Source organism: Catharus ustulatus, chromosome 13, assembly GCF_009819885.2.
Source record: "Catharus ustulatus isolate bCatUst1 chromosome 13, bCatUst1.pri.v2, whole genome shotgun sequence".
Classification (NCBI taxonomy): domain Eukaryota; kingdom Metazoa; phylum Chordata; class Aves; order Passeriformes; family Turdidae; genus Catharus; species Catharus ustulatus.
This window is the reverse complement of record NC_046233.1, coordinates 8,145,638-8,169,641: the sequence shown is the minus strand read 5'-3', so window position 1 is coordinate 8,169,641 and position 24,004 is coordinate 8,145,638. Positions and strand designations below refer to the sequence as shown.

Sequence of the window (24,004 nt, the reverse complement as noted above, 5' to 3'; positions counted from 1 at the left end):
ATTTGAATAACTTTGAATTTAGCATCCCTGTTCTTCATCTTTTCCTTTGATGAACAATTAATTATTAAAATATAATATTGTCAGCATATGGCACAAAAATCCTTGAAAGTGTAAAATGAGCTTCCTTCTCCTGCCATCCTTTGATAAAGGGATGCCTTATTTGTGGGTTTGCAGAGAGCCTTTATCCAGCATCTTAAGTGATTCCATCATTGTAATAAAAAGGTTACAAAAGTTAGAAATAGTTAAATTGTTAATTATAACTGCAACATTTTTTTCTTAAATTCGAGAGAAAATCACTTTTCAAAATGTTCCTCTGCCCCCCAGCTGTTTCATGTGTAGTCATTGGGTGTTAATGCAGGGGATGTTGGTGTATTCAAACGCTCTTTGGGTTTCCTCTGTGCCCACTGTGTGCTGATGCAGAGAGACAGCTCTGAAATAGAAATCCAGTGTCAAGGTTTGTGTACTGGGTTTGGAAATCAAATCCTGTGACTGAATTTCTTGTTTTTCTAACCAAGTTTTTCTGCATTAAAATGAGCCAATCAAATCAAATGCGACCTTTTGCTGTGATTATGACTTCTTGATTAGAATATCTTTGAACTTTGGCCAGTCACGTATATTTTAGTATTTATTATTTAAGTACACTTTTTCTCACAGAGATATGCTATGACAAGGACAAAATGTGGATTATTATTTGTTTATTTCCTTTTTGGAGATGCAGATGTGATCAAAATCTTCTTGGGTTAGAAGGGAAGGAATTGATCACCAAGAGGTTGCAGTATTGCCTTGACTTTAATAGAATTATTCATATTATGGGATGCTAAAAGTGATGAAAACATCACAGACCTTGTTGATATTGTGCAGAAAATAGAAGATAACTGAAGTGTATGTATCATTGGCATCGTGCAGCAGCAGTGGAGTTAAAAAAATCCCCTGATTATCAGACTGCTGCTAAGAGGTTTAGGCAACTCCTGATTTGATCAAGACTTCTAGAAGACTGTGGGATGCTGTGGAAGTGAATTCTGCAGACTCCATCCTATTTGGAAGACGTGTGTGTCAATCACCAGCCCACCTGCTTCTCCCTTCTGTTGGGGTGGGGAGGGGGTGGCAGGGGGTTTGCTCAGCAGCTCTGGTGAGACAGAGAAAAGAGTTCCCTCTGCCCAAGTGTGGACTCCTGTCTGAGGCATGCAGAATATTGAAAGTAAGGAATAGAGATGTTTGGGAGAGCCCCTGTGTCAGCCTGCCCGAGGCAGTGAGCACCTCTGCACAGGCTGAGAGGGCGCTTCAGCCTCCAACTCAATGTGAATTGCAGAGGATAAATGCTCAGGGATAGCAGGGAAATTGCCTTGCCTGCAGCTCTTCCCTCCTTTTGTTTATTTATTTTTCTTCACGGTGTTAAATATTACCAGCTTGTCACTGTTACTTGCAGGTGAATGCTTCCAGTGTTTAGGTCTGTATTTCAGGCTGTCCAGGGGGATTCTCAGAGGAAAAAAGGTTTTTCCCCAGGCTGTTGAACTCTGGGAAGGACTTGGATTTGGGAGAAGGGGCAGCAGTTTTACCTGAGACCTATTTGTGATGCAGTGCTGTCTGTCTCTGGCAGCACCCTGGCAGTGCCAGCAGGGTGGGTGCAGGCAGGCCTGAGCAAGCACTGCTTGGATGTTGCTTTGAGCACTGTGTTGAACTTCAGCAGTGTCCTGTGCCCCTGCTGCCTGGCAGCTCCCAGAGAAGTTTGGCTGAGCATCCTGGCTCTACCTCCTCCATCTCAGCAATCCACTATGGTGTGACTCTGCTCCTGCATCCCTTTCCTCCTCTGGCAGAGATGGGACAGATACACTGCCCAGTGTTCTTTGATCAGGCAGCAGCAAACAGAACCCCTGGGCCTGGCTGTGTCCCACCAGGTCCTGTCTTGCTGCCATCCAGCTGGAGAGCCATGTACTGAGTGCTGGAACCAAATACCTACAGCATGATTTCTCTACTGACATAAACCAGTGGGGTAACAAGTGTGTTTCACACCTGCACACGTTCAGATTAAGAGGGTGTGTGTTTGGGATGGGGCTGACTAACATTTTGGCTGCTCTTTTAATAAAGCACCCACCAGCTCTTACCGAGGGTTTCCATTTCTCGTTCCATATATGATAAAATATGTTGTTGCCATTACACCTTGTTAGGCTGCCTAGCAGTGTGATGTCTGTTTTAAAGACACATTAAAAAAAGTGTAATCCTGCTTGTCAATCTTCCCTGCAGAGAAGGAGACCTTTCTGGATCCCTTTGTGTTGAGGGAACTCCTGCCAACATCGCTGGGGAGCTACTACCGCTACACAGGTTCCCTGACTACTCCTCCCTGCAGCGAGATCGTGGAGTGGATCGTCTTTCGCAAGCCTGTGCCCATCTCTTACCATCAGGTGTGTTTGTGTTCTCAGTGAAGCCCATCTCTTCATTTGCCCTCCTTAACACAGTGTTTCCAAAACCTGCCGGTTTAATTTGGAGAACACAAATGTTTCTGTTGACAAAAAAGGAAGTGTCGGTGATTTTTTTATTTTTTTTTTTTATTCTCTTATTAATATTGTTTCTGAACAGGAGCCATCCGTCTTGAGAAGACAGTACAACATGAAACCCAGTTTCCTTTCAGTGATTTATTTCGTATTGTTTTTGTTAAGATTAAATTAAGCTATGGTGTAAATAGTTACATAGAGTTCCCTTTTATTCTTTTTAATTGAAACTTTCTTTTCAAAGTAAAGTGAGTGATTTCAGTTCTGCTCAGATTTAGTAATTTGAACTAATTACATTAGAAAAGACATCTTTCCATTAATTCTCCATGCTTAACTGTTTTTATAACACAGTAAAGCTGCCATTATATGCTCAGCGAGCTGGTGCACAAATCTTTAAAATTAGCACATAGCAGCTTTTAATGCAAATAGACACAATGTCTGGAGTTTGAAGAGTTATCCTGATAAAGCAATGTCTAGATGAAGTCAAATGTTTGCCAACTCAGTGTATTCTGACATTGTAAGACTGTGGTCTTTAGAAACCAACCTGCTGGACTTAGTCTTGCCTGTTATTCTTCTGTCCTAAGCCACTGCAAACAAACCTTTTACATTACTAATTCTGTAAAGTGCACATGAACTGTTCACTGGGTGATCCTGACTGACAGATGTTGTACTCTAAGGTTTCACAAGTACAGAAGGCACTTGCCATACCCCTGCTCCAGGCTTTTTTTCCTGTTTTCTAGATCTCATTGCTTCTCCCATAGATTCTTTCATCTCCTTTTGACAGTCTGTGTTCAAGATCAGCTGCAGTGCTTCAGCTGAGGCCCTGAGAGGCTGAGGGCCATGTCAGGATTCCTGTCCCCAGCCACCCATCCTGCTGTTACCTTCCTGTTTCACAAGTGTGACGGTAGTGCCCGTGTTCAGCTCCTGGTCAGCAGGAACCCTTTTGCTGGAGGCTTTCCCTGGAGCTCTCTGGCAGTGCTGAGCACACTGTGCCCCCAGGCAGCCCCCAGTTCTGGCTGGAGCCTGGGACTCTGCACATGGTCCCGTTTGAATCAGACCCCTTGTTTTTTTCAGGCTATTTCTTTGATTGTCGAGATCATTTTGAATTCTGTCCTTGCCTGCAGGATACTTGCAATCCCTTGTAGCTTTTCACTACATCAATAAGTTTACTGTTTATTATTTGGTGGCTGCAAGGCCTGGCCCATGCTCAGTTTTATACCCTGTGTGCACATCAGGTGGGTCACGACTTCTTTTTTTCTTTTTTAATAAATGCAAATAAAACAGTAAATATCAATTTCGGCTGTCAGTAAAAAGGTGCTTTATCCTGGCACAGCTCCTTTCCTGTGCTGTACAGAAGTAACTGTTCCAAATCAAGCCTTTAAAATTTGGCATTGTGCTGCTCTGTGCATGTGTGTGGTGGAAGGGCTGGGAATTCTGTGTGTAGACAGACTTTCATTGATACTACAACACATGTGGAATAAATAATAGTATTCCCCCTCTGCGGTGGCTCTAGATGTGTGTGCTTCAAGAGCCTGCCACCCTGCCTCTGCTATGATTATTATTTGTTCCTCTAACAGAAACAGTGTAACATAATCCATTGCCACAGTTTAGCCTTCTTTATCGCAATCCCCATGAAGCAGCCTGTAATCCCAGGGGACGACAAGTGATATTGTTTAAGCTTTGTTGCTGTTCCAATTAAATTCGTGCTTTTGTGCAAAATACCTTGCTGGAAAAAGGACAGTAGTGAAGTGATCCATTTGTGGAGGCTTCTCTATTTTATTCACAGTCCTCCATCATCATCATCTTCCCTGATAATTAGACAACAAACCAGGACAAGCTGTGTCACCCTGCGGATGCATTGTAAAGCTAAGTGCATTCAATGACCCAAAGCATGGCATTATCTCTCGTAATGCATACCTCAGAGTAGCTCATTGTGCTTATAACAGTTTCAGTATTTTTAATTGCCATTTGTATATCCAACCCTTAGAAAACTACACATCAGGCTTTAATGGTTTGTAATTGCATGACTCAGAGCTTTAGATCAGGTTTCCCTGTATCTACAATAGTCTTACAAGAGATTTTAATTTCTTCTTCTGAACAGGAGCTCTTGTACTCCTTGAAGAGCATGAATGTAGCTACTTGACTGCAGATCTTAGAATATTACTTTTTTTCTGTCAGCTGTAGATAAATTAATTTCTCGTTTGTCATAGATAATATTTTTATAGTGCAAGTGAGGTTGAAATGGCTTATGTATACTTGAACACATAAAAAGTGGAAGGTTAAAAATCATGTTTGAATTGGCAGTTGTTAAAATGCAATTATATCTCCCCAAGGTAGCATAGCAGAAGAAAATATTTTAAAAGTTCTCTCTGAAAGTTTAAAAATTCAATTAATGTCACAGATGTCTAAGCCTAGAGACTTGACTTCAGAGAAGGAGTTACTACCCAAGTTCTTGCGTTTTTGTAAAGTCACCTTAAGCCCTGTTATCTGGCTTCATCAAAACTGCTTCCAGTGCATGAAGTGCAAAAGATATGTAAATAAGCACAAGAGTTTTGATCTGTGCTTTTATAGAAAGGCGTAGCAGGATCATTTGTTGTGGGGGTTTTTATTAAGACAAAAATATGTCAGTCCTTTTACCCCATTTTTAATCCATCCTCCTATGCTTTTGAGGGAGTCCTGCTAATAATTAGGAAATTCTTTTTGAAAATTTTCAAGATGTTTCTTTGAAAGAATCAGAAACAGAATTGTGTAGAGAGCCTGGGAATAAGCCATTCCTATAATATGCAGAAAAAAAAGTACAATTCAAATCCCAGCATCCACACCTGCAGGCCTGGAAGCAACACCTGAGCTCTGGAAGCAACACCTGAGCTCTGGAAATGGTTCCTGAGCTCTGGGAGTGGCTCCTGAGCTCTGGAAATGGTTCCTGAGCTCTGGGAGTGGCTCCTGAGCTCTGGAAATGGTTCCTGAGCTCTGGAAGTGGCACCTGAGCTCTGGAAATGGTTCCTGAGCTCTGGAAGTGGCACCTGAGCTCCCTGCCTGCCCCAGGACCTGGTCATCGATGGTCACCCCTCCCTGCTCGTCCCCTGCTCTTCCCCTGCTGAAGGAGGCTCAGATTACTGGTTTGAAGGGAAATTAAATAAGGTAGTGGGTGCCTCATGAGTCAGTGGAGGATGCTTAACTGCTCTGTTACACACTTCTTTGATTATTTTTATCAGCTTTATCAACTGAGGTTGCAGTGGTAATTCTTCCAGTTTTAAGGTTTGGGGCTCACATGCTTCTCCAGAGCTTTTAGAGCAGGCACATTTAATGAAAAGTGTGTAGGTTTCAGTGACCTGTCATTAAGCTGTGAATGTTACTCAAGTCTCTTTTAGAAGTCCTGGGCTAGATTCTGTGCTCCCAAAATCCATTCTATCAATGTGTGTAACTGATGTGATGCAAACAATATCAGGACTTATTCCTTCTTTGCTCTCTCTTGCTCAGTCTTTCCAGCAGCAACATAGCTAATTTTAGTTTTTGTCCTTAATAACAAGATAACAGTAAATGCTGTACCTACTTTGATAGCTGGGAGAAAAATATTAGCTGAAAATATTTTCACCTTAGTTTGCTAGAATTCTTTTTTCCTAAGAAACACTAAGAGACAAAGTAACAGAAAAGTTTTCCAATTACAGTTCTTTCTTACAGGTTAATAAGTTTTCTTATAAATAGCTCAGATCTGAATCCAACAGAAGAAACTTATTCCCAGAGGAGTATATGCTAGCTGTGCCTAAAAGTGCTGCACGAGCTGTCTGTGAAGCTTAGCCTGGCAGCTAAACTTCGTAAGGTATTCAGAGATAAGGAAGTGTTGCCTTATCCAGGAGAAACTCTTGGTGGGCAATGACCTGGAAGCGCTTTTTGACGCAATACCGGGAAACAAAACGGTGCCAGCGGTGGGGAGGGTTTGGCAGGGCTGTGGCACACACAAAAGGGATCTTAAGGACAAATGTTTCTTTGCCAATGACAGATGTCCATAGGTTCTAGAAGGCCTTCTCCCATGGTGGGCAGGACAAGCCCTGTGCAGAGATAAGGTGGTTGGCAATAATTTCAGCGGGCAGTCTGATTTCCCATGTAGTTTTATCAGTCTTGGCATCAACATTTTACTTCCTTCCATTTTGTTGTCTTATCAGCCGCCCGGATTTCACCACATTGTTTTTCTAATTAATGTCCCTTCTCTCCCCTGCCATGATGGCTGCGATCAGCTGGAGGCATTTTACTCCATCTTCACCACTGAGCAGCAAGACCATGTCAAATCTGTGGAGTATCTGAGGAACAACTTCCGACCACAGCAACGCCTGAACAACAGGAAGGTATCCAAGTCTGCTGTGAAGGATGCTTGGAACCAAGATATGACAGACATCTTGGAAAACCCACTCGGCACAGAAGCTTCCAAAGGTAGATTATACTTTAGAATTTTATACTTGACTAATAAGAGAAATTTTTTTCTGTCTACTTTGTCACCAAATGTTGTCAAGAACAGCTGTGAGCTACCAAAGAAATAATGCAGGTTATGCAGACATTCCTTTTTGGTAAGTGTCAATAAATTAACTAATTCTGCTTATGCTGCAAATACCTATAGAACTCGCTGTCACAAGGTGTCATGACCATACAGCCTTAGAATGTGTGGGTCTCAAAGCCACACAATGTGAATCTCAAACTGACAATATCCCTGTTTTTGCCAACTGGCTGTAGGGCTGTGGAGGTGCCAGACAAAAAGAGAAAACCAAAGGGCCAAGGTCAGAGATAAAAATTCAGCCCCATTAGCACTGAGGCATTGGATGTTTGAATGGAAATAGAGTATCCAGATGTGGTTATGGGTTTCATTTCTCCAGTAACAAGACTTCTAAAGAACTGTCAACCTTTTAATTCAACGTTTGTATCAGTCTGTTGGTAATGGTGACGGGAGGAAAATAATCTCTTCCTTTTAGGCAGGTGATTTTCTAATGTCTTGCTGAAGTGTTTCATGTGCCTTTTTGTAGAGCAGCTGGCGCTTGCTTCTGTCAGACACTGGATAATGAGCTGGAGAGAGGGGGGTGGAGGGAGGTTCCTGTCGCACTGGCACAGGCAGCCTTGGCTAGAGGAGTGCATCAGAAATTCTGAGAAATGTGTTCTGGATAAAATAAGACTAGAAATAAATATCATTTACTACTTTTATTTGCCTTTATTTTATTGACTGGTGTTATTTATAGGTAGAAGAAATCACATGTACTTTCCAGTCTTCAGTCTTGCGAAGTGCTTGGTGCTTAACCAGCAGAGGTAAAGAAGGGAGGGGCAGTTTGTCAGAAGGAAACAGCTAAGCAGATTTACAGGGTTCCCTTTTTTACCTGGCATTTTCACCTGGCCAGGCACAGAAAGTGCAGGTTTTAGAGGGTGTGAATCATGAAAACAGCTGCGTTCAGCAACCTCACCTTCCCAAGAGAGTGCTGGGAGAGTATATTTCTCAGGGCTCATTATTCTCTGAGCATGCTTATTTATATATGTAATATACATGTACACAAACCTCATGTACAAGGCAGCCTTGGGACAGAGAATTTACATCAGAAGTGAGAAGGAGATCTTAGGAATGAAGAAACCCTGCTACGCTCGGATGCTCTGGACTGTAGTTTTCAATCAGTGTTGTAACAGCAACATGTGTCAGTAATTTCTTCAGTTATATCCTCTGTACATATTATTTACCCAGAACAGTGATGAAAGTTAATGAGTTACATTATGTTGAAAGTGACAAAACTGACTAGTTTTTATTTTGAGTGCAGCCAAGGTACCTCTGATATAACATTCAAGGAGATTTAACTGCTTTGGCCACACACTTGCATATTCTTCACATGGCTGGATTGTTTTTAAGACTATAAAGAATCTTGGGGTGATTTTCACTACCACAGTAAATAACTGAAACCCACAATTTTCTCAGAGCATTACAAACACTAAGGTCTATAGTTAATGGGCTGAACTTGAATTTGGAACTGTCAAGACCAGAAGAACACCTTGAATAACCACAAAGATTCACCATGACGTTGATCTTTAAGAACCAAGCACATGTGGCTTAGTTGCCATGAGGTGACCCAGTCCACAGGAGCACGGGACCAGCACAACCATGAGTCCATGTTTACGTGGTTTGGTTCTTGGGGAATGCTTTCCTGAGCAGGTTCTCTATGGGTCCTCTGCCATCATGTTCAAGTAGAGTAATGCTCTGTGTTTGTGCCTGACTGGAAATTTGAATTTGGGACAAGAGATACCCTCAAGAGGGGACATGCCTTTCCATGGTCTGTCAACATTCAGCATGGCATCTAACGGCAGGAACGAGGCTGGAGTTGGGGATTTCTTCCTCCCCTCAGCTTTTGCTCTAGGAGGCTAATGGCTGGGCAGCCAGCTGTTTTGCACCAGCTCTGTTAGCTTGTCCCTTTCTGGGTTGTGCTTTGCTGGGCACCAAAGGACTTTGAAAATAGGTGCATGTTTTTCATGAGCTTACGATAAATAGGTTGGCGCAGTGTTGCTAGCACAAAATGGTCTGTAGTATATCCTCCAAAGGTTACAGGGATGAGATATAGCTGTTCCAGAAATACAGGATGTTCCTGGCCCCTTTTTTGACAAAGGTGAACAGTGATGATGTGCCTGGTCCACTGCACATTCTGAACTAGTGACATATAAATAAAATGAGTTGAAGTCATAATACTTGAGTGAAAGCAAAACCTGTTGTTTATTCAGCTAGTAAATATAGTACCATATTATGCAGTGTCAGTCATGCAAAAGTATTGAGGAACCGAGTGAATGGAGTGCTTTCCAGCCAGACAGTCTTGCATACAGGTATAGAAGAGTGTAAGATTAGCATAACAAATTTATTTTATGCAGATTCTTCTGTGTGCCTCCCGGTTTCACCTCAATGCTTTCCACATTGCATTAGGCAATGTGACCAATGGCTGTCACATGTTGACTCTTGTCTGCCCTCCCTGTTCCTGATTTGTGTGCTGTAGAAAAAGGCATGGTCACGAAAATGTGTCTTTTGCTTGCTGCAAGGTGATATGGTTTGTGATGGTCTTCAGCTCTGCAGGGTAAGTTCGGGTATGTTTGTCGGTGTGAATTTTTGCGATTTGTTTCCTCTGTCACACTCCATTAAATCTGTGGGCAGTATTGCTAATCTGGAAAACACTGCAGCATTCATTATGTAAGCCTTTCTTATTTTGGAGGAAAATGTGCCCAGAACAATTTGCATAATGTTCAAAATAATTTTTAGAATTCCCTGATGAATAGGGAATTTCAGATCAACACAAAGCAGTGGACCATTGGCAAATACATCTTCCTGAACAGTTTGGGATCAAACTGTCTTTTCTCTCAGCTATCAAAGCTATCTCAGGTCACAGAACTGTGACCAGTAGTGTAACCTGCAGATACACTGGAGGAAAACTTTCTCACTCTATACCAGTCCTCTGAGTATTTCCTTAGCAAAGCCCCAAAAGTGGTGGCATTTGATAAACAAAACGCCTTCTGGGAAAGGCTGTTTTAGGTCGGTGCATTTGGATCCAGTTTGTTAACCAGTATGAGTGTTACCAGCCTTTTGCTTTGCAGTTACTCTCCTCTCCCTCCTCTTGTTTTAATTTGAAAGATGCAATGAAGAGATGGGCATTGTTTTCAATCATCAGAATACAAGATGGTGAAATACTTTAGCTAATTTGAAATAGAACTAATTTTTCACCTACAACTGAAAACTCCAGAATTTCTTTTGTGTCAGAGTTTAACAAGAAGAGTTTTGCTTTATTCCATTATCTCATTGCTTCCTCCTATTGGCAAAAGCTGATTTAAAACAGTTCTCTTGAGGACTGCTTGTATGCTTGGAATAAAAGCATATGCATAAGGCCTTTGCTGAATCAGAGCCCATGAGCTGAGCTTAATTTTTAAGTTGACCCTGGAGCTATTTTAAAAACCATACAGATGATGTTTAAAGATCTTATTTCTGAAATACACCATCCAGGTTAAATACTGTTCAGCTATGTAATTGTAGTAACTGTTGAGTTGATAATAAACCCTTGTACAGTAATACTTTTTAAGAAGATGAAACTTTCAGAGATCCAAGCTATACAGTGGATCATACTGTTAAATCAGGCAGATCATCTTTTAACAAAAGGACTCACCCATGTTGCAATACTAATTTATGTAAAGTTTTGAAAAGTTAGAGGTTCTTTTTACAGACCTTCTAAGGCAAGAATGCATTCATAAAGCATTAATCAGTTACTGTAATTATCAGTGACTGTGGCAGTGTCTGACTTTTTGGACAAGACAATCTCTGTTAAAATTGCCTCCTTTCTTCTCTGGCCTGTCCTCTGTGTCTCAGGACTCTGTTGCTCTGTCACATCATACATTGTGCTCCTGCAGCTCCTGGGCTGCTTTCAAGCAGCTCTGGTAGAGGGATTGCTAATTATTTATTGCTTTAATAGTGTAGGTTGCTCTTCAGGGACAAACAGAATTCTTACAATAAAGTCCATCCAGTTCAAGGATCTGGATCTGCAGGGAATCCTTACTACTTTCACAAGTTGTCCCATCAAGCAGAGCTATATTTACAAAACATTACCTGCTTTAGTAAAGGTGTGGGCATGGAAACTCAGGAGGAAAAGGTGTTTCATTTCCTTGTTTCAGGAAGTACCCCATGTGAAACAATAGTTGCCCATTTTATTTTGCTGTTGATTACATCAAATGTTGTTTCTTTAGGCTTTTTTTTAACACTCAGAAGGACCCTTTAACCTTTCTATCTCATTAAATGTGCTGCTTGCCTTACAACACTTAAACAAGCATCCCATGTGAGGGGCTCTTGACATCAGAGTTTTCTTTCACAGATGCCTGATTACTTTCCCAAAGGTGTCTGATTACTCTTTGCTGGAGTCTCAAATGATGCTGTTTCCCATCAGTGGGATTTCGCCTCCGAGTACCATCTGTAATTATGATCCTAGACTAACTTGAATAATGAGCAGTCATAAATTCACTCCACCAAAACTAAGCTTTGGACTAAATTAACAGCTGGGACATTTCTCTAGTACTGTACAGGTGATGATTTTCCTTACTGCTCCTCAATTTCATTACTGTTTTTGTTATGTGATAGTAATTCACAGTTTGGAAGTCCTTTTGACTTTATGCCACTAAAACATGGATAGAAGATTCTTGGATTTTCCTCCCTGCATGTCTTGTGCCGGAGGCATGGCTCAGGCCAGTGGCACTGCTCAAGCAAAGCAGTTTACATTTCATGGTTGTCAGAAATGAGACTACAGCCTTCTGTAAAGGTGTTGTCTTTCTGCACAGCACTGGAGTGTACCTCCCATGCAGCAGCATCCAGAGGTCCAGAGATCCAGTGCACTGACATCAACACTTTGAGGCAGATAGTCTAGAGCATTGGCAGCAGTGTTTCTGAATGAGAACAAGTTATTTGTCTCATTTACAGCCTCTGTTATTACTCCCAGTAATTTGGTTTTGCTTTCTAAATGCCCATGTTTTATGAAAACTGTCTCAAAACAACTTTGCAGTCTTTTCATGCCCTCAGGTTCTCTCTGGGAGTCCAGAAGGAGTCTTAGGCAGAGAAGTTCTACTCTTGCAGAATATCATTTTATGTTTTAGTCAAACCTAAATTACTAAAATAGTCCATAGTAATCTGTAACATGTCCAAAACAACAACACAGAGAAGATAAATTTAAAATGATTCATAATTGAAAATTTAACTCAGGATGGCTAAAGCAAAATTTAGCTATTTATTTTCTTTAAATATCTCAGGGAATGGAAATAAACGAGAACCTTTATAAGTTAATTTATGGTACTTTTACCATAAACATCGATTCTTTTTGTCCTTTGAAAGAATCTTGGAAGATTTCATGGATTAACAACTCCTTCCTTGTTTCCTTGGGCAACTGGGCTTTGCCTCTTCGCTTTTTTGATTTCATTTTGCTATGGAAGTTATCATTTCCCAACTCTATTCCCCTTCAATCAGCTCAGCACCCTATCAGGTGTTGTGTAAATGAATTCATGTCTCATCATTAGGACTTCTGTTGGTGTAGCAGCCTGGCTTGGAGCAAAAGGTCACCCTTGAGGTGGTGACACTGTCCTGCTCATTGCTTACCCTGCATCTTTGCACTGCAGACCACCTGCCCATCTGCACTGCCTTAGTGCCCCAAGTAAAGGTACTCACTTACAGCTGCAAGAGTCTCTTTTTAAGTGGCTGCTGAATGCAAATTTTAGCTAGAAATCAGTGTGTTCCTTCTGCATATTTCATCCCTTCCACCTCAGCCCTGTCTTGCTCTTCAGCACTGGCTGGGTCCTCAGTATGCAGTTGTCTTGGAGAGTGTCCTGCTAAAGCAGGAAAGGACAGACTTCTGCCTTCCAGAGAGTTTCAGGTCAGGTGGAACACTAAGCTTTTCCTTAAAAAAACACTCATTTTGAGGGGGAATTAGATGCAAAAAGATGTGGTACTTATACCTGGCATAGAACTCATGCTTCCCTTGCAGTGACTCTGTTCTGCAGGGTTCTGTTTTACAGCTGTAGTGACTTCTGTGTGGTTGTAATGTGAGGAGTGCATGTGTCTGAACCTGAATGTAGTAAACAACTTATCAATAGATTTATTAATAAGTACTAAGTCACTGCTTACACTTCTTCAGACATCATAAAGGGTCCAAACCAACAGTGCAAGAAGAATTCAGTGTGAAAGTGTAGGTGTGGTCTGGGTTCACAGCTGCCACTAAAGCTGGAAGAGCTGAGCTTGATGATTTATTCCATTTACACCTGGAGGGATTTCCTTTCTGCCTTGCCTACCTGCTGGCCCAGCTGTTCAGCCCACAGAAGTACTAATTTTAGTTTGAGCCATGAGTGCCTGCAGCTCATCCTTTATGTTGGAAAAAGCCTCCAGAAACTATGAAAGGAAAGCTGCTTTCGTAATCAGATTTTGGGCATCCCACAGGCAGGTATTGGGAGGCTCTAGCAGCCCTATTGGCATATTCTTCCTGTGCTCTCCAGGCAAAACAGCCCTCACCAGAACATTGGGAAGGTCAGCTTGGCTAACATGGCAAACATGTCCTTTGGCAGGAAATCCTTCTTTCTCCTCATTGATGTTGGAGTCAGTGAGACAGGTTTAATTAAATCCCTGCACTCTGATTTCTCTCTGAATTCTTCAGAGAGAGACCTGGCTCACTGACTCCAACACATTGATACCATTTGTGCCACTGAATGTGGTCACACATGTGGCACAAACACACGGTGTAAATAAGGGCACAGGTGTACATTTGAAACACAAGTCACCCTCTGTGTGCACACGTGGATGTGTGCAGTACAAACACAAAACTTGCGGGGCAGGTCCTTGTTGGACATCAGTTTAGCCCAGCATGGAATCTGATGGTGCAAGGCTGATCTACACTGCTGAGAGCTCAGACCACAGCTGTAGAAACAGTATTTGTGAGATACATGACATACTTAGGTGCAAACACACAGGCCATACCTTTCAGTAAAACAGATCTGTTGCTGTGATGCCATAGAAGTTTAGGTGCTACAAAGCCATACAGGTATTAATCCAAATGCTGGTTGTGTGTACACTTTGGGAAATGGGCCAGCAGCAGAGGGGCAAACCCCAGCTTGTGCAGACACCCTCTGTGCCCATTTGCTCGTGAGGTTATTTCATAGGGCTCATAAAATAAGTGTGGGGTCTGTCCCTCACACCTCAAGAAACAGCCCTGTCTGTTTAAAGCATAGTGGAAGGTAAGAGCAGGGAAGATAAATAGTCTGTCTCCTAGCTACATTCTGCCTGTGGATTGAAGTAGATCAACACAAATATTTGTGTGTACAGCATGCTCTGGAGCCTGCCAATGCCTGCTGGCAAAGTGCAGGCAAAGGTAAAGGGAAAATGTGTGCTACTCTTTAAAGCAATTATCCTTATGTATTAATAATGTCATTTATAAGCACTCTGAGAAGTCAACAATGTGCACTAAAGCAAAGCCAAAAAACTGCAAACATTTAGTAAAAGAAGGGGGGAAATGTTATAAGTATGCCTCTTAGCACTTTCTGATGTATTAAAGCCTGTGTTGTCTCTGCATATGATCTTTGTGGTTTATTTGTTATCCTTTGGGAGCACAGCCCTGTGGGATTGAATCTGACAGCCCAAAGCATGCTCTTGTTTATTATGGATTGGTGTCTCTTCCCAAGCACCTGCACTGAGTCACACCAGTTCATTGTAGCTGAATCTGCCCCTGTATCACTTCCCTCACCATAGGAAAGCAAGTGTGAATTTTCCCATTGCAGCATAACCCATCTTTTTTTCATTTCAGGGTTTATTTGATGTTGTGAGGCTCTAATAATGAGAAGGAATATATATATGTGTGTATATAGGTCTGGATGTAGTTGAAAGTATTTTTCTTGCCTTTTCATTGCTTTTTTCTTGTCTGCAGTTGGGTTCCTGGGGGTGACAGGGCTGAATGAACTTGGTGCAGTGTTTGGCAATAGCACAGGCACTGATCACAGCTTTCAGGCACTCAGAAATCATCTGGGATGCCTGTGGCTGAACTGGGTGTCATTACAGCAGCAAGTGGTGCATCTGTCCTGCAGGACTGGCCCTTCAACTCCTTCCCAGGGCTGGGGCAGAGGGGAAGGAAACACCCTCTCTTCCCCAAGAACTTGGCCACCAACTTGTTTGCCCCTGTGGTGAAGAAAGACATGAAATCCCTATACTGACCTCTCCATTTCTGTTCTACTGAGCATGGGGAAAGAAATGCCCAGCTGCCTGAAAGAAATGCTCCTGCTTTGTAAGGGAGACACACTGCTCCCTGCCACTCATCCTGTTGAATGAATCATCCTGCATATTCAGGCTAGTAAGAAAAAGAAGTGAGGCCTCTCTCACCTTACAGCCAGGAGCTGCCTCCCAGAGCAAGACAAAACCCTTGTCCCTGTCTTTCAGTTACCACTGAGCAGCTCTGAGCCACTAACATGCTTTGGGCACATCCTGATGCTGATGTTTCCCCTTCCATGTATGAATTGCCTTAGAATTGCATCTCTGCCCATGTCACCACAAGGGATTCAGGATCTCACTGTCACGTTGCTTTTCTGTGCTGAAAATTGTCAGGGCTTCAGCACACAACGTGTATCCCACGGCACCAAGGAGAGGAACAGCAGTTTTGCATTGCTGAGACATTCAGCAGGAGGTAGAGAGTGGGATTTTTCAAAGGAGGGCATAGCACAGCTAGAAATAACTGCCTTTAAAGTGGTGACATTTTTATGCATGGACAAGCTAACTTAGAACATTTTTAGAAGATTTTATAAATCCCGCTGAGCCTAGCGCAACTAGATTCATCATATGAAGATCTGTTTTACAGAGAGAAAGTGTACAAGCCATAACTGAATATACAATTCTTGTGCTCTCACAAAGTTTCCCTAAATAGGTCTTTTCATAACCACAGGTAGCATATGCAAAAAGCTGATGAAACCCAGAAAGTTTGGCTGGTGTTGCATTTCTGTCTTTGAACAGAAGAGGCTGCTTTTAAGGAACAATATTAATTAAAAAAAGCTGCACTATTTTCTTACATGCCATTTCTGCATTCATGGGCGTGTCCTTGTATCAGCAATTAATTTTTGCAAAGCAACAAACCCCTTTTTTTGTCTTTCAACTCCCTAAAATGGAGCTGCCAGGAGCTTTTGGATTAAGCTTTATCAGGCTTTCAGCTAGGAAAGGCTCATGGAGGTTACGTAGCCAAATACAAAATACAAATCAAATTATGGGAGAGATGAATGCAGAGTTGTTAAATTAATTTTGTTTGTTCCAGCCCACTGGAATGTTTTTAACACGAAGAAAATAATTCTCTGCTGTATGGCTGGCCTGCCCAGTGCTTATGACTGCATCAGCATGCTGCATTCGTCTGCCAGTGGCAAACAGGTTTTGTCCAGGCTTGAGTGAGCCCTGGAAGATGAGGCTGGCCAAGATACTGGATTGCTCCTGCCTTCCCCAGCAGGCTGATCTGCAGAGAAAAGCTTGAGTCAAGAGCTGGGAGAGCCACTGAGGCTGCCTGAGCTGGGTCACAGGGGCTCCCTCCAGATGCAGCAATGCTTCTGCCTCTGCAGGACTTCTCCAGAAGGCAGGAGCCGGCTTGTTTGCCAGGTTCTCCCAGTGCAGGTCATCCCTGACAGGAAGGTGAGGGGTTTTTTTTTCCCTGTTTTGTCTGTGCCTGCACTGGGGCATGACCATGGTAGTGCAAAGGCTCTTGCCTGTTCAGTGCCTCTGAACTACCTGGCTGGCCCTGCTGGGGTTTCTGTCTCCACAAGTCTTGGCGAGGGGCTGCTAGCCCAGGACACAGTGACTTTGGTGTCCTGCCAGACCTGTGCAGGTATCTGCTCAGGATTGCACACACCACAGAAAGACATCCTGAAAGCCCCCACAATATTTCAATATCCCTCAGGACCTGAATTTTAAACAGAGCATTAGTAATATTATTTTCTAAAATTAGCCAAGATGCTATTTCAGTGTGGAATAATGCTGGTTGTTAGTTTGGGGGTTTTTTTTTTTCCTCAAAAAATCTTGAATTCACAGGCTTTTTTTTCCTTTCTTTCTTTTTTTTTTTTTTTTTTCTTTCTTCTTATTAAGCCTGGCTTTGTTTAAAAAAAAAGAAAAAAGAAAAAGAAAAGCTTATTTCTCTTTAGTGTGTCCTGATTAAACTTCCACTTCCCTGTCCCAACCTCTTCCTGCATTTCTATCTCTTCTTCAGCTGCACATTTTGCAAAATCAGTAGAGGTCCTTTAGCCTGTGATTCTTTTAATCTTCTTTGAAAAATCCAAGGCACAGAGAGTATTGAAAGAAAAATTACATCTCTGGGAAATGCCAGTTGTTTTATAGATGGTCAAATAATTGCACTTTTTTTCCTTGCCTTTCAGACATTCACTATATTATTATGTATCACTTTAATTAAATCATCAAATTGAATTATTGGATGAAATGTTTCTTTATTCCATTGTGTCCTAAGCAGGTTTAGTTAAATTAATAAAACCATATGTTTCACTTTATTTTAAAAATATATATTTCTCTTTTTGCCCATTCATAAGCTGTTTTAAAAAAATGTGGTTGAACAGAAAAGGTTGGTTAATACTAAATTACTTCAGGTTTTTCAGATACCGCTCTATGCCTTGGAGTAAATTGTACCAAGTCATACTAAGTCATGAAAATTTTGCAATATTGTAAATTCAGCCTCACTTCAGCTTGTCCTCAGTGAAGTCATTGGAGTCAGGTGAGCAGAAGTGCTCACGACCTTGGATCGTGGTGCGGGGTCAGGGAACTCCTTACTCTGAGCCTGTGAATCTCCTGTTTATCCTTGGGAAATACTTCTGGCTGCCATCAGCTGTTTCAAATGGCACCCAGGCTGGCACAGAGTGGGGACATGGCAGCCCCCTCTCCCTGGGGTGCCTTGGGGTCCTTGTGTGACAAGCAGCTGGCCAGACATCCTTCAGAGGGCTGGTGCAATTAAGGTAGATCTCTCTGTCTCCCAGGAAGGTTACCTGCTTGAATTATTTCTAAAACAATTTGATGCATGATTACAGTAATTTCACGAATACAAGCCGCACCAATTTGACCAAAATTTTGGTGGAAACCCGGAAGTGCGGCTAATATTCCGGGGCGGCTAATCTATTAACAAAATTCTAAAAGCTGCCAACACGGAAGTGAGAGCCCGCGGCAGCCCCAAGCCAAGCTGGAGCCCGGCCGGCCCCGGCAGAGGTGGGAAAGCCTGGCAGAGGCGGGGCCAGCAGTGTCGGGGGCGGGCGGCAGAGCCTGAGCCAGCAGGGCGGGGGAGCCCGGGAGAACTGGGGCTAGCAGTGCAGGGGAGCATGGCAGAAGCAGGAAGGCCGGCGGGTGGGGCTGCCTGGCAGCGGGGGAAGCCCAGCATAATCGGGGCCAGCAGCGTGGGGGAGCCCGGCGGTGCGGGGGCCTGCAGTGCCGGCCAGGGCGAGGAAACGCGGCGGCAGTGCAGACGGGAGGGGGCGGCCGGCGAGCGTGGTGGCGGCGGCGGCGGCCCTGCCGGCGGGGCGAGCGAAAGCGGCGCTCGCGAAAGCGCCGCCGCGAGCCGCGAAAGCGCCGCCGCGAGCCGCGAACCGCGAGCCGCGAAAGCGCCGCCGCGAGCCGCGAGCCGCGAAAGCGCCGCCGCGAACCGCGAGCCGCGAACCGCGAGCCGCGAGCCGCGAGCCGCGAACCGCGAGCCGCGAACCGCGAGCCGCGAAAGCGCCGCCGCGAACCGCGAGCCGCGAGCCGTGAACCGCGAGCCGCGAGCCGCGAGCCGCGAGCCGCGAGCCGCGAGCCGCGAGCCGCGAGCCGCGAACCGCGAGCCGCGAAAGCGCCGCCGCGAGCCGCGAACCGCGAGCCGCGAAAGCGCCGCCGCGAGCCGCGAACCGCGAGCCGCGAGCCGCGAACCGCGAGCCGCGAGCCGCGAACCGCGAGCCGCGAGCCGCGAACCGTGAGCCGCGAAAGCGCCGCCGCGAGCCGCGAGCCGCGAACTGCGAGCCGCGAACCGCGAGCCGCGAACCGCGAGCCGCGAAAGCGCCGCCGCGAGCCGCGAACCGCGAGCCGCGAAAGCGCCGCCGCGAGCCGCGAACCGCGAGCCGCGAGCCGCGAACCGCGAGCCGCGAGCCGCGAGCCGCGAGCCGCGAGCCGCGAACCGCGAGCCGCGAAAGCGCCGCCGCGAACCGCGAGCCGCGAGCCGCGAGCCGCGAACCGCGAGCCGCGAACCGCGAGCCGCGAACCGCGAGCCGCGAAAGCGCCGCCGCGAGCCGCGAGCCGCGAGCCGCGAGCCGCGAGCCGCGAGCCGCGAGCCGCGAGCCGCGAGCCGCGAACCGCGAGCCGCGAACCGCGAGCCGCGAAAGCGCCGCCGCGAGCCGCGAAAGCGCCGCGGGGCGGGCGCGGGGCGGGCGCGGCGCTCGCGAGGCGCGGCGCGGGGCGAGCGAACGCGGCAGCGGGGCGGTGCTGACGGGAGAGGGGGGCCAGCGAGCCCGGCGGCGGCGGCAGCACCACCCGGCCAGCCCCGCCGAGCCGTGGCGCTGAGCTGGGCCACCCGGCCCCGTCGGCAACCATGAGCGGGCCGAGCCTGCCTGGCCCCGCCCCGAGCCAGTAAAGCCCGCTATGCCGCGATCCTCTTACTAATTGGCCAATTTGTGAAAGCTGCGCACGGATTCTCGCGACGAACGAAAGTGCGGCTAATATTCGGGGTGCGGCTTATCTATTGACAAAGACAGCAACATTGTCGAGGCACCGGGGGTGCGGCTTATAATCCGTGCGGCTTGTATTCGTGAAACTACTGTACTTTAAATATATAAATCTCTGCATGTCCTCCTGGAGGACAAGGGCTGGGTAAGAGCTTTAGGTCTGGGTAGTGCTTCACCCTGGGCTCCTGTCTCTGATGGGATTTGATTAGGTGGAGCGATAAAGGCTGGCCTGGCATTTTGAAGTGTAATTCTGTGATAACAAAGGGTGTCAAAGAGGGCAGTTATGATTTATTGGCACAGTTATCAATAAACAGTGATGTCAGGGAGAATTGATCTGGCCATCTCAGCATAAAGAGGTGAGCATGGAGAGGCATACCAAGGATCAGGAAGCTCTGTAAATAGTGATAACAGAGATGGCTTTCAGCTCTCCCACCCAGGTCCTGGCCACCTGTGCTTTGGGGGCCAGGAGGGAGCCAGAGGGAAGCCATGGTGTGACATCTGACTTTGTGGTTTTGACAGCAGAATGCTGTTTCGATCCCTTCAGCTCTGTGTAAATAGAAACTCACATATATTTATCCAATGCTTTTAGGTACTGTGGGGTTTGTTTGTTTTGCTGGATCATCCTTCTGGGTTGAGCAGAAGGATCTACTGCAAAACTGCAGGATGGTCACCCCTCATGGCAAGAGCAAACATCAAAGATCTTTCCTGCCCAAGCATATTTCTGCAATTCATGTTGTCTTTCTCAGCTAGCTACAAAATGTGAGTTATAACTGCACAAATGCATTTGACAGGTATTTTTCTATTGTACTGATAATACTGGTGTTTAAAGCATTTAATCATTTTTATTTAAGAACTGTAGCTATTTCAGTAATGTAACAGCAGTGCTGCATGGCCAACCTGCAAGTCCAGGCATAGGAATACACATATTTCCCCTTCAGTGCTGCCAGGACTCTTTAGAAGTGAAATAATGGCCCAATATTCACGCAGTCACATACCTGCAGAGTGCAAACAAGCTCAATGTGTTGGCTTTAAAAGAAAAAGTCATACTGGGAAAAATAATTCTGCAACAGTGTCAGCCTGATGGGCTGGGTGACACTTTGCCTTTCCCTGGCAGAAGAGACCAGCTCCTTTGCCACGGCACATGTGCTTAGGTATCATTGCAAGTGATTTTCCTTGGTTCAGGGTTTATACTGAGAAAGAGAATGTGAAAATCTGCCCTGCACTGGGTATTTTAAAAGTGATTTTTAAAGCTTGGAAAAAAATCTAAACTCTTTATAGCTGGGAAGGGGATGCTGCAGTTTTCCCAAAGCATATGAGTGCCATCTAGTGTTGTGCATCCCCAGCCAGACCTTTCCATGGCAACTCCATAAAAGTGTTTCTTCAGCACTGCAGGGGGACTGCACACCCCACTCCTCATGGGCCAGGCTGCATTTGTGCCTGGGCTTGGTCTGCCCTGCAGAATTTGGGGTTTGGTACTGCTGGAAGCAGAAGCTATGTTTTTCCCGGAGGGTAAGCTGTCCCTGTGCTGATGTCCCCACTGACTTAAGCCTGGCTGAGAAGTGACTTGTGCCTCCATGCTATGTAGGAGGGCAGGGCTGCCTGGGAGTTCTTTTGCCTGCTCAGAGGAGGTGGCCAAGGCCATCAAAGAGCCACTCTTCCCTGTGCTGGTGATACATTACTGACAAATGGTTGAGCATCTTTGAAGAATGATCTATAGAAAGAGGAGTATAAAATAACCCTTAAAATGCACAGCTTAACAGGAGAACATTTACTGACCCAATAGTGCCACATTTTCAGAGGTTTAAACTCTTTGCAGAGCTGGCATAGCACCTTGGGGTATTTATCCCTTAACAGCAGGAGGGTGGGGATGAGGGAAGCTGTGGATCAGGTCCACTGTATTTCTTAATGTTCCCGTGCAGAGCTCTTAAGTCACCAAGTTAAAGTGTAGGTGCAAGTGTCAGGACTGAGAATTAAGTTGACAACTAAGCAACCTGCCTGCAGAGAATGGATTCTCTCATTCACTTTACTCAGGAGAGCAGAAAGCAGCTGCAGGTGGTATTAAATCCCATTGGTCTCAGTGGATTGCAGTCTAAGCTGTTACTGTAGGCCAGGGCATTAAAGAAAAAGCCTAGTTCTTAGAGTGAGGCACTGTTTTTCCTGTTTGTTTTCTCTCAGTTATTTAGAAGAGCTTCATATTTTCTTCTTCTGTTTTTCAGCTTGTAGCACTCCTCCAGTGAACATGAAAGTGCAGCCTGTGAACAGGACAGCGCTACTGGTGACCTGGAACCAACCAGAAACCATTTACCACCCTCCAATCATGAACTACATGATCTCATATAGCTGGACTAAAAATGAAGATGAAAAGGAGAAGACTTTCACCAAGGATAGTGACAAGGACCTGGTAAAAGCACAGCATCAACCCCAGACTTGTGTATCAAGCTATCCTTATATTGGTATTTTCTTGGTAGAAGGAGGTAGAGGAGGAAGCAGTTGTTACCTTATAGGCAGGCTAATTTTGGGCCCACAATGAATTGCTATTTGAATGTTCAGCATTAGTTGAACGTTGCCTAACAGGCTACCCAAACACTGGAGTGTGAATTTATAGTTTGTGTGAGTCTGTAAAGGACTGAATCTGCAGACACTTTTTGATGTAGTGTTGCTGAGAAGCAGCTGGCTTGGGAAATGGTGAGGCTCTGAATACCTTTTGGCTTGTGTTCAGCCTGGGGATTTTCACATTAAAAGTCCGATCCCCCAAAATCTGCTCCTGGGCTCAGGCTTTGCACTGTGCATAGCCCCTTGCAGACTTTGGAGCAGGTTCTGGCAGTAAGTGCTGCCAGAGGCAGGAGTTGCATAGTCAGGGCTTGAAGACTATTTTGGAGTGGCCCTGTACAAGCACTGCCTACATCTGGCAGTGTGAGAAAAAGAGGGAAGAGCAAGACAGTTCCAGCACAGATGGAACCACTGCTCTATCTCCTCCATTTAGAATTTCATCTGCTTGTCATTCTTGTCTAAGTGGAAGCAAGTATTGTACTGGTCCTTAACATTCTCTGCATATAAAACCAGAGTGACATATTCAGGTTTGAAAGGCCTCCATTTATTGTTAATCAAAGAAAGGCTCTAGAATAATGAAATCAGTAATTGTATATGCACATGAAAAATGCAGCAGCACAGTGTTATTCCTAATGACTGTTACCATATTTTTTTTCAAATACACAGTCCTCTGGGCCCATTCAATCAGTTATACAATAATACTTCTCTTATTCCCTTAGATGAAGCTTCTTTTACTTCATTTCCATTTATATTTCCAATTTCCCCACTAGACATTGTTATCTGGGTCACATTAGGGAATGATCTGCCTCATGAAATCAGAAAGGAATCCATTGAAAGGCACCCAAGGTTATGATGTATTATAACCTCTCTCGTTGTAATTTCATACTCTTAAGGGAGATTTTTTAATCAGGTATAAGGAGGAGAGCCTTAATCAGCAAAAATGAGGTGGGCACCATGAAAGCATCCTGTTTTATGTGAAAGAAATAATTACAAGTGCAAAGGATGTGATGGAGTGATAGCTTGGAAATAAATTGCAGTGAGACCTTGTGCTGTTCAGAAGAGCTTTGGGTTAAGAAAGCAATGACATCTTAGTCTATTTTAGGGGCAAGAGAAGAAGGAAACCCATTTTCAGAGGAAAGTGCAGATTGTTTTCAGGGCTCTGGCAGGTTTAGTTGGGCTGTCCCATCTTGAATCAGAGCTAGACAGTGTTTTGCTGTAGAGATCAGAGTAGACAAATATTACAAGTGACTCATATAACTACTGCTGTGAACTGATGTGATTGTGAACTAAGGCAGTTCTCAGGTCTAGGAGTAATCAGGAACATCCCAGCCCAGGATGCTCAGCCATCATGTTGCATAGTACACCAGCCTTAGCCAGTTTGTTGCAAAATAGTCAGTCTGAATATTCAGTGACTGGTCTTATCCTGTGTTTGGGACATGGATCTCCATGTAAAAAAATCTTATTATAATTGCTGTAAAGGCGAATTACTTGAGTTTTAAGTTTTTCTGAGGAGAGAAGAGACATTGAGGCATGAAGACTGTAATGAGAAAAGATGTAGGATGTATTCATTTCTTTCTCATAGGCAGAGTCAGCAGTGCCTGGGTGTATCCCTTCTGCCTTCAGCCTTGCCCTCTCCAGGGAATCACTGAATATTTCTGTGTAAAAATATAGCTTGTCTTACATGACATGAATGTTCTGTGTTAGCACAATGCTTTATATATTTCAAACTGATCTTGGACAGTACTGTGGGG

The 24,004-nt window shown here is 44.6% G+C and overlaps 1 protein-coding gene across 1 annotated transcript in view; it reads left to right on the top strand.

Annotated features, from left to right (window-relative positions):
* Positions 1-24,004, top strand: part of PTPRG (protein tyrosine phosphatase receptor type G) — a 395,342-nt gene that overhangs the window by 291,095 nt on the left and 80,243 nt on the right. Inside the window, exons 7-9 of the mRNA XM_033071407.2 lie at positions 2,242-2,399; positions 6,722-6,914; positions 21,920-22,104. Of these exons, the coding sequence (XP_032927298.1) occupies positions 2,242-2,399; positions 6,722-6,914; positions 21,920-22,104 (536 nt within the window). The remainder of the gene's footprint in view (positions 1-2,241; positions 2,400-6,721; positions 6,915-21,919; positions 22,105-24,004) is intronic.